Source organism: Lepisosteus platostomus, chromosome 28, assembly GCF_059453375.1.
Source record: "Lepisosteus platostomus isolate fLepPlt1 chromosome 28, fLepPlt1.hap1, whole genome shotgun sequence".
NCBI classification, from domain to species: Eukaryota; Metazoa; Chordata; class Actinopteri; order Semionotiformes; family Lepisosteidae; genus Lepisosteus; species Lepisosteus platostomus.
The window spans coordinates 8,868,410-8,877,383 of NC_142638.1; the positions used below are offsets into that span (position 1 = coordinate 8,868,410).

Below are 8,974 nucleotides of genomic sequence, written 5' to 3' on the forward strand. Positions count from 1 at the left end.
GTATGCAGGGGAAGTATCTGGAGAGTGTCAGGGGAGGGGGCGTGTCCAGGGGCGGTCAGGGGGCGTGGCCAGAGGATGTGTCTCAAGAGCACTCAGGTGGTGCCAGGAGAATGTCCAGGATCTGTGCAGGGTGTGTGGGGAGAGTTTCTGGGGTGCCTGGGGTCCACAGTCCTGGAGAGTCCCTGGATCCAGCTCATGGTCTGGCACAGCCAGGCTCATGCAGGTACAGTTGGGTGCTGCAGCGCTCTCGCTGATGTGAAGCTGAGGTGTGCTCAGACGCAGGTGATGCGCTGGCTGAGCTCTGCCCCGTGTGTGTGTGTGTGTGCAGTCAGGGCGGCCTGCAGGTCCTGCAGTACAGCACCAGTGTGAAGAAGCTGCTGCTGGTGGTGAACGTGACCAATCTGCCCTCGGGGGCCGCGGAGGCGGAGGACGCTCACCGGGCCGAGCTGAACGTCACCATCCCCGCCGCGCTGCGCTACTCCGGGGTGCGCTCCAGCCACTCGGTGAGAGCCGGCCTCCGCGCGGACTGAGCCAGGGGTCGGTGTGTTGACTCCGGGGTGCAGGAGGGCAGCAGTAGCTCTGCGGGGGGGGCATACATGCTTGCAGAGTCGAAGAGGTATGGGGAGAGACTGGGGCAAACGTGTGCACGTGGGTTAAGGGCGGACAGCTGAATTAAATGTGTGCTTGATGTCAAAGTTCATTTTCTGAATCCCCAGGACAAGAAGAACATTGTTTGTTCTGCAGACGAGACGTTGCTTTGCCAGCTGGGAAACCCCTTCAAAAGCAATGAAAAGGTACGGAAAGCTTTGTGCTGGGCTGAGTCCCTCACTACTGCCCCCTGCTGGGTGCACAGGGCACTGTGACTCCTCAATGGAGTTTGTGATCTGTGCTGCATAGAAGACCTAAAACCAAATTTCCACTTATCTCTTAAGTTTTTTTATCTAAAGGGTATCATGTAAAGTAATTAAACTGTAAGTCTTGCTTAAGGGGATAATGCCTATATACTTAATACTTATAGTAGTAAACTTAAGATTCTTACATTGTTTCAGCATCATGCAGAGAGAAAGATAGTGCTCGTCTTGCACATGAATCGAAACCAAACTAGGAATCTCTGATGGCAAAGATGTCCATCGTGATGTCTTTAGCTCATAAACCAAAGAAATGTTTCTGGTTTAAGTGAGTAAAATTTCCATTTACCGATCCCTCTCTGACCCCCAAACCCCTCTGTTTCCCCTCCTGCAGGCCACAATCCTGATTATCTTTGAGACCTCGGGAATCAACTTGTACACGGACAAGATAGAGACCCAGCTCCAGCTGTCCACGTGAGTCTGCGTCTGAACCCTGCAGGGACGTTCCCTCATCTCATGAGGGGGGTGTTCGCCCCAGCTGTCCCCTGATTTCAGCCGTCAAGCCCACCCCCAGCGCAGAGCTGGACAGATCTGCTGGCTATGTCTCCCAACAGCCGTGCAGATCTCCTGCAGATTCATTTCAGAGCAAGCTTGTCTTGTGGGACTCTCCCTGAAGTGGGACACGCACATAGGCACCTGTCCCAGGCTGGAGTGTTAGTGCTTAATTACACTGTGGAGTGGAATAATTACTGCAAGATTTGAACTTAGCTGTGCCGCCCTGTGTTAGTGACCAGACCGTTTCAAGGTCCCCTAAAGTCTGATATGAACTGACTTCTTCAAAGACCCTGAAGAAAACCACTTAAATCTAAAACAAACCAACTGGTCACATACTCCATGAGGCTGTATTGTATAACTAGACTTTACTGACAGAAAAAGACAACGTAAAATATTTTCAACCCCTAAAAAATACCCAAATACCCCTGTAAACATTATTCACAACTGAAACACCAATTGTGCATTATTCACAATTTTGCACAATGCATTCTTTAAGCACCAGAACTTCTCAGAGTCACCCAGACTGTTATATACTGTATAAAAAGGGTTAGGAACCTGGAGCAGTTCTGCAGGGCAGATGCTGTGCTGCTGTGTGTTGAGCTCAGTAAAGGCTGAATGTATAACAGGCTCCTGTTGCAGAATGTTAGTGAGACCAGGACAGGCACTCCTTCAGCCTCCTTACACAGCTGGCCTTCGCTGAAGGCTTGCCTGTCCTGCTCCACCCTCCTGCCACTGTGTGTGTAGAGGCTATCAGCACGCCCCTCTGTGTGTGTGGTCCGCAGGCTGAGTGAGCAGAGTGACCTGAACCCTGTGCCGGTGCTGCTGCAGGTCGTGTACTCCGTAGACGTCACCTTCTCTATGTAAGTAGAAAGCAAGTCCCGCGCTCCCCTGCTCCCTCTGCACGGCTCAGGGCAATGGTGCCTCAGTGCTCGTTAGGCACAGGCAAAGCCCAGCTCAGTGGCCTGGTATTGTTGCTCAGTGACGAGAGCAGCTTTCCCCTACAGGACGCAGTCTCAAGTGAAGACCTCCTTCAGTGGGACAGTGATGGGCGAGTCAGCCATGAAGCAGACCAGGGATATAGGAAGCCCGGTGGACTTCACCTTCAAGGTGAGTGTCACGCAAACGGTCCGGAACCGGACCCGACCGGGGGCGCTGGGAGGAACAGCCTGATGAAGATCTGAGTATCGCTGTCATCACATTCTCTGGCTGCCAACCAACAGCGGGTTGGAAAGTTTCTGCACTCAGAAAATTGCCCTCCTGTGGGTTCGTGCCTCTGCTGAAGGTGGTGTTCCTGTGGCTGGCAAGGCGTTTGTCTCTGTGATTGCTCTCAGGTCCAGATTCAAGGGGAGCCCCTGGGCTCCATCGGCACGTTAGAGGTGGAGATCGACTGGCCCTACGAGGTGCCCAACGGCAAGTGGCTGCTGTACCCAACGGAGGTGGTGACCAGGGGCACAGCTGAGACTCGCTGCGTGCCGCCCGGCGACATCATCAACCCACTCAACCTGACTGTGAGTCTGCGTCTGGCTTGGCGTCACCTGGGCTGTCTGGGCTCTGTCCTGCCAGTGGGCAGAGTTCCCTGTGCTGCACTGAACAGCAGACATGTACAAGCAAGTGATCGTAGACTGCATTAGCCTCCTGGGGGCCTTGTGTGATTTTGGCTCTCTTTGTACAGACAGAGCGCCTGACGTGTGTGACATGAAATGCATTTTAATACCGTTGCATCAATAGTCCGTCCCAGAATTCCTTTCTTCTCCACCCAAGTTCACACTCCCTCTTTTCTTTTGGGTGATATCGGCTTTTTAAAACTTCCCTTCAATCGCTTCCTCCAGTTTCCTCCCTCCTCCCAAAGGCTAAGTGCTTCATTTGCACATGTCCGAGGTATCCTGCCCACAGGGTGTAGTACCGCCTTGTGCACTCTGCTTCTGGGGCAGCCTCCGGGACGCCGCACCCCTCACCAGGAGTTAGAACATTGTTCTCTCTCTCTCTGTCACTGTGCTCAGCTGTCCAGCACCGACTCCGGCCGGCGGAAGAGAGAGGCCGATGGGAAGGAGAAGAAGGTGGAGCCCCAGGCGGCCATCACGGTCCAGAAGGCCAAGAAAGAGGACTTCCTGCTGGTAAGCAAAGAGCCGGGCACTGGGTGGAGAGAGCCCTCAGACTGGCGCTGGGTGTTTTAATTCAGCGGGGTGTTTTTCCTCCTGCAGGACTGTGCCGTCTCGACGGCCAGGTGCGAGAAGTTCACTTGCCCTCTGCGCAACATGAGCAACGAGGCCCAGGTGACCGTCAGAGCGCGCGTGTGGAACAGCACCCTGCTGGAGGTGGGTGCAGGGCTCTGCAGCGCCACCTCAAGCTGTTTTCCCAGAATGCAGCCCAGTTTACGCTCTCAGTGGGTTATTAGAGCAGTCAGACTTGACCACCACGTTGTCTGACTGATTGCACATATTGTTCAGTTTGCATCATCATCAAACCATTCCTGACTCCTGTTCTTGTTTTTGTTTTCCCCACATAGTTCTCATGTCTCCCTTTAAAGTTTATCCCTTCCAAATGTTTCCATGTTGCTGTTCTGAACACCTCTGGGTTGCTATTGTTGCTAGTGGGACAAAAGAACAGAATTGCAGACTCAAAGGTTTTCTGGAAGCTGTGCATCAGTAATCAGTAAGGTCCTCAGTAATTGCATTGGCTCCAGAAGAGTTGTGAGCTGTTTTCTGGCCACGTCGCTAGAGGAGCAGCTGATGGCTCAGTGGCCTTCCGTAGCCCTTGACCTGTTAGGACCCTGTCTGTGCCCAGGACTACATCAACGCCTGGCAGGTGAAGGTGAAGGGCAGGGCCACCCTGAAGCTGCAGACGGACAAGCCCACCATCAGGATGAGCCAGCAGACGACGGAGGTGAGCAGGGCTGGGTTCGAGAAGGGGAAGCACGTGGGCCGGGCCGCCAGGGGAGCTGTGATCTGACATGACAGCAGGCAGAGCTGGAGGACCAGAATTTCAGAGTCCGATGTCCTGCATGCCCACAGTCCTAGTCATGAGCCTCATGGCGTGGTGTACACTCAGTCTGTTGCTCCCTCCTCTCAGTTTGAAGTGCAAATTCTGCCCGTGCTGGGCAAGGAGGTGCCCTACGAGATTCCGCTGTGGATCATCATCGTGGCGGTGCTGGCTGGCGTGCTGCTCCTGGGCTTAATCATCCTGCTGCTCTGGAAGGTGAGCCCCTCTCTCTGCTGCTGTCTGATAACGTCAGGTCTTGCTCTTCAGAGCTCCAGTGGGTAGTCAGGAGTTCATCTGTTTGTTTCCTGAAAGAAGCCTGGATGTTGTCTTTATCAACATGGCTGGATAAGTAGTTCCATACTACCACTAAGTGTAAAGAAGTGCCTCCTGTTATCACTTTTAAACGCACTTCCATGCAGTTAACATGTGCGCTGTCTGGTTCCTATCTCACTGGTGATACGATAGAAATCTGCTGGGTGGTCTTTTATACCTGTAACAGGTGGATGCTGAAGACTTTGGATCAGATCTCCTTGTAATCTTCTCTGTTCAAGACTGAAAAGGTTCAGTGCCTTCAGCCTGTCAGTTTCGCAAGTGCTCACCACACCCCTCCAACCTATAATCACCCCGTTTCCGTCGGCACAGAACTGCCGTCTGTGTCGTCCGGCCCCAGTTTCCGTGAGGACTGTGGAACAGGTTCTCGGGCCTCACCTGGTCAAAGCTGAACCTGTTCCTCCTCCGAGTCTGTCTGTGTGGCTGTTGTATCTGCTGTGCTTCACGGCTTGTGCCATCACCCTCCGAGTCCTGTCAATTGTAAGATCAAAGAGAAAATGAATTGCAGAATTAACAACTACACACTAGACCACCACTCACATTAGACCACCTTTTCTCCTTTCTCCTTTGGATCAATTCAGTCTGGTTTCTCTCATTAAATGAAGCACAGCAAATCTCATTGCTGCAGCGCAGGAATTGTGGAAAAACTGACAATATGAAATGGGATCAGCAGTGCAGTTCATTAAGCAACAAATAGCCAGCATCTGGACCTGTAACAGACCTCCACATTGTTCTTCCACATTCCAACATGAGTTTGCTGGCACTGACCCAGCACAGAGCACTCGATGTGAAGAGGCTGTATGTCAATTAGTAGGCAGGTGCTCGCTGGAGCATCATTAATGTCAGCTCAACACTTTGGCCATGGAGAGACTTCATGTGCTGTAATCAAGGTGATTCCCTGTCAGGTGGGGAGGCTGAATCTCTTTGAAACTTCCGAAGGGACAGACACTGCTTGCTATGTAAACTTAACAGAGGCTGATAGAAGTGCTTTTTAAACATGTTTGTTTCTTTACTCAGCGAATTACAGGGGGTGTTCCACGAAGGCATCTTAAAGCTGTCAGTTCGCTGTGATCCTCACAGCAGGTTGCAGTGGATAACATTCTGGTGGAGATTAACCAATACTAACATTTAATACCTACAGAGCGCTGTCATTCAAAAAGCTGAATAAAATCCCCCACATGAATGGTAACGTCAGGATTTTCCCCATGGAATGCGTTGTAGATATCTGCCTTCACTCTCAGTCTCTACACTTGCCATGTCAGGCTGCCCAATACGGGGTGTTGGTGCCCACTCCCTTTTGTGCTTGGTGTTGCTCATTTCAAAATGGCCAGGCTCTGTAGCGTCCGTTTGCTCCACCGGACGGGGGGTCCCGTCGGCTCCCCGAAGGGCCCTCGCCCGGCTGCTCTCTTCAACCTCCCTCCCTGGTTCCCCCAGTGCGGCTTCTTCAGGCGGGCCAGCAGGCGAGAGATGTACGAGGCCAAGGCGCAGAAAGCCGAGATGAAGATCCAGCCGTCCGAGACCGAGCGGCTGACCGAGGACTACTGACCGGGGGGCCCCGAGGGCCGCTGTCGTGTGCCGCTGGGCAGCGTTGGTAATGAGCCTCGACCGCGCTCTGTCCGGGGGAGGGAGAGCGATGGGGGCAGGCGGGGGGCAGCATCCCAGTTACAGGAGGAAGACTGTCAGATCATCATGGTCGGAAACCTCCGCAGAGTAAAGAGCGAAGGGAGAGCAGGCGGCGGTGACCTGGTGGAAATCTGGAAGCACTGCGCAGCTCAGTCTGACCTCTTCCAGACGAGACCTTCCTGGAACTGGGAGTGCAGCGCAGCAGGGTTAAAAGAGGAGCCAGTCTCTTCGTGTAATAGCATGGTGTTGGTCACGTTTTGGCAATTTTCATGTATCAAGAGGAGGATCTTCTCTCTTAATTACCATCGACTCGCAACTTGTGCGGTCAGCGACAAGACAACAAAATATTGGTCGAAGACAACAAAATATTGGAAAAATGCTTTATTCTCTGAAAAATTCCTCAAGCACATCTACGAGAGCTAGTTTGTGAGCCTATTCAGTTGTCTTCCTTCTCAGTCGTTTTTATACTTATATGTATTATCTTGAATTACCGTAAGAGGTTAGCAGGGGTAAAACTTGATTATATGTGAATTTGGCTTTACGTGCTACTCAAAATCCCTAACCCCCAGGTGAGTCACGAGCCGACTGCTGTGAAGCACCGCAGGGCCCCACAGTCAGACACTAAACCTCCTCCCACAGACTGGCTCCTTTTTCTCTTCTGTGGACCAGCAGGACTGCTGGAAAGCCTTGTCTGCTCTTGCACAAAAGTAGGCTCTTCTATTCTGCTGCGTTCCAGCGCGTTTCTTATGACTGCTCAAGAGGGCTTTCATCTCTCTCTGCTACACCTGCACCTCCCTCCCTCTGGAGCAAAGAGCTGTGAGAATTACCCAGACAGGCGCTTAGGTTTGATGTCAAGGAAGGAGATAGATCTGGACAGCATCCGAGAGTCCTTCCCAGACAGCGGTGTGGACTCTCCGGATGTCGTCACATTTATGTCCTTCCCTGCCTCTGTCACAAATTCTTAAGTGTCTTCTGATATTTCTCCTTCCAGGGACATAAACCTTTTTTCCTGTCTTGGGAATGCTATTTTTTAACTACTCCTTTGAAAATACTTAACGTTTTTTTTCCTCTGTAAGAGAAAACTGCTTTACTCCACTAACCACTTTATTCTTTCTTTCCCCTAACTAATGGCTTCCTAAATAAATGTACTCGCACACTGTTTTCACTTTTCAGCCAGATTTATCACTCCCTTTCTCTCTGTTGCCTCTAGCTCACCTCCTGCACATGATCAGTGTCCTGTGTGTCCAGGAAATGTAGACACACTGGCTTTTCTTTGCTCAACTCTTCCTCTTTCTTCACAGCTGTCATCTTTCTCCCTTCTTGCTTTTAGACCTTGTACTCAAGGATGCAGTAAAAGCTGAAACAGTTCCAGCATGCATGAGAGTTTTAAGTGTCGCACAAGGCTTAGTGAAAAGTGCAGGGTGACCCAGTGCCTGTCTCCTGTCCCCAAACCTTCCTGTCTTACCTAGTTACAAATTTCACGATGGGGAAGTTGGTGTTGATGCCTGCCAGACCCACGGTCCTGGGTTCGAATCCAGCTTGGGGTCTTGCTCATGAGAACCTGAAACAGTAGACAGACGGGGTACACAGCCCTCAGAAGTCCCCCAGACACAACACTGAGCACAAGCTCATCTTGCTATAGAGTTGACTTGGATTAGCCAAGTAATAGATGTACAGTAAAGTAGCTGTTGAACAGAAGCTGATCATTATTGGGACAAACCTTGATTCAGAAGTAGTAGCTACTGCAATGAAACAGAGCATTTGACAAAGTTCACTTTCATGGTCCTCGTTGTTTTTTTTTTCTCCTGTTGCGGCAGTGTGGCTTCTTTAAGCGAGCCAGCTACTACAGGATAATGCCAAAGTACCATGCTGTGAAGATCCGCAAGGAGGAGCGCTACCAGTTCAACGAGGGCTTCCTGACCAGGAGTACCAGGAAGAAGCACTGGGTCACCAACTGGACCGAAATGCAACGCTATTACTACTAATCCCTCTAGCCCCTCCCCCTGGTTTCTGTGGGAACTCCTCATTGGAAGATGGGGAACTGCACTGCACAAGCTCCGCCTCTCTGAAGCCTGGGCGTGGCCAGTCCTGCCCAATAGGGTTGTGGCGTCCCAGCCGGAAGGCGACTGCTGAGTTTCCTGTACCTTTACCGACGGTAGGGGAGATGAGGTAAATGCCTGAGCTGGGCTTATCAGAATATTTTGTTTTCTAGTGCAATATTGTAGTAGCTATTCTGTTCAGACAGGATAGTCACAAATTTCAAAATATTTTGATAGAGTTTAAAAAAAAAACATTTTAAAGGGGCTATACTTTTATTTTTTTCATGTGTGAAACCACTCCATTTCAAAAATATATTTTCTTATTGGATCTTTTTGTGCCTAAACTGCCTCAAGCGTAACACCTCCCTCCCAGTTGCACACTGCTTGAATTTGACTCAGAGATGCCATTTTTACCTTAGGCTTGTCTAGGGATTGAAAACCGTGGTGAGCTGACCCCCAGCATTGTTCCAGTGCTGTAATAGGATTTAAAACTGGTTGCCATTTTACCCCCCGTTACCTTTTGAAGTCCTGGCTTCAGATTTTGCGCAACTTGTGCAACTTGTGATGCTGCTATTGGGACTTCATATTGTTGCGTCCTGG

The 8,974-nt window shown here is 51.0% G+C and overlaps 1 protein-coding gene across 2 annotated transcripts in view; it reads left to right on the top strand.

The window, feature by feature from the left end:
- The window catches only part of itga3b (integrin, alpha 3b), a 42,166-nt gene extending 33,846 nt beyond the window's left edge, over positions 1–8,320 (top strand). For both annotated transcript variants that reach the window (XM_088623226.1, XM_088623227.1), the window contains 12 exons: positions 329–503; positions 717–794; positions 1,243–1,322; positions 2,186–2,263; positions 2,408–2,510; positions 2,735–2,911; positions 3,404–3,517; positions 3,605–3,718; positions 4,188–4,286; positions 4,473–4,598; positions 6,147–6,303; positions 8,153–8,320. In XM_088623226.1, coding sequence (XP_088479352.1) covers positions 329–503; positions 717–794; positions 1,243–1,322; positions 2,186–2,263; positions 2,408–2,510; positions 2,735–2,911; positions 3,404–3,517; positions 3,605–3,718; positions 4,188–4,286; positions 4,473–4,598; positions 6,147–6,257 — 1,255 coding nt within the window. In that variant the 3' untranslated portion in view covers positions 6,258–6,303; positions 8,153–8,320. The remainder of the gene's footprint in view (positions 1–328; positions 504–716; positions 795–1,242; positions 1,323–2,185; positions 2,264–2,407; positions 2,511–2,734; positions 2,912–3,403; positions 3,518–3,604; positions 3,719–4,187; positions 4,287–4,472; positions 4,599–6,146; positions 6,304–8,152) is intronic.
- The last annotated feature ends 654 nt before the right edge of the window (positions 8,321–8,974 follow it).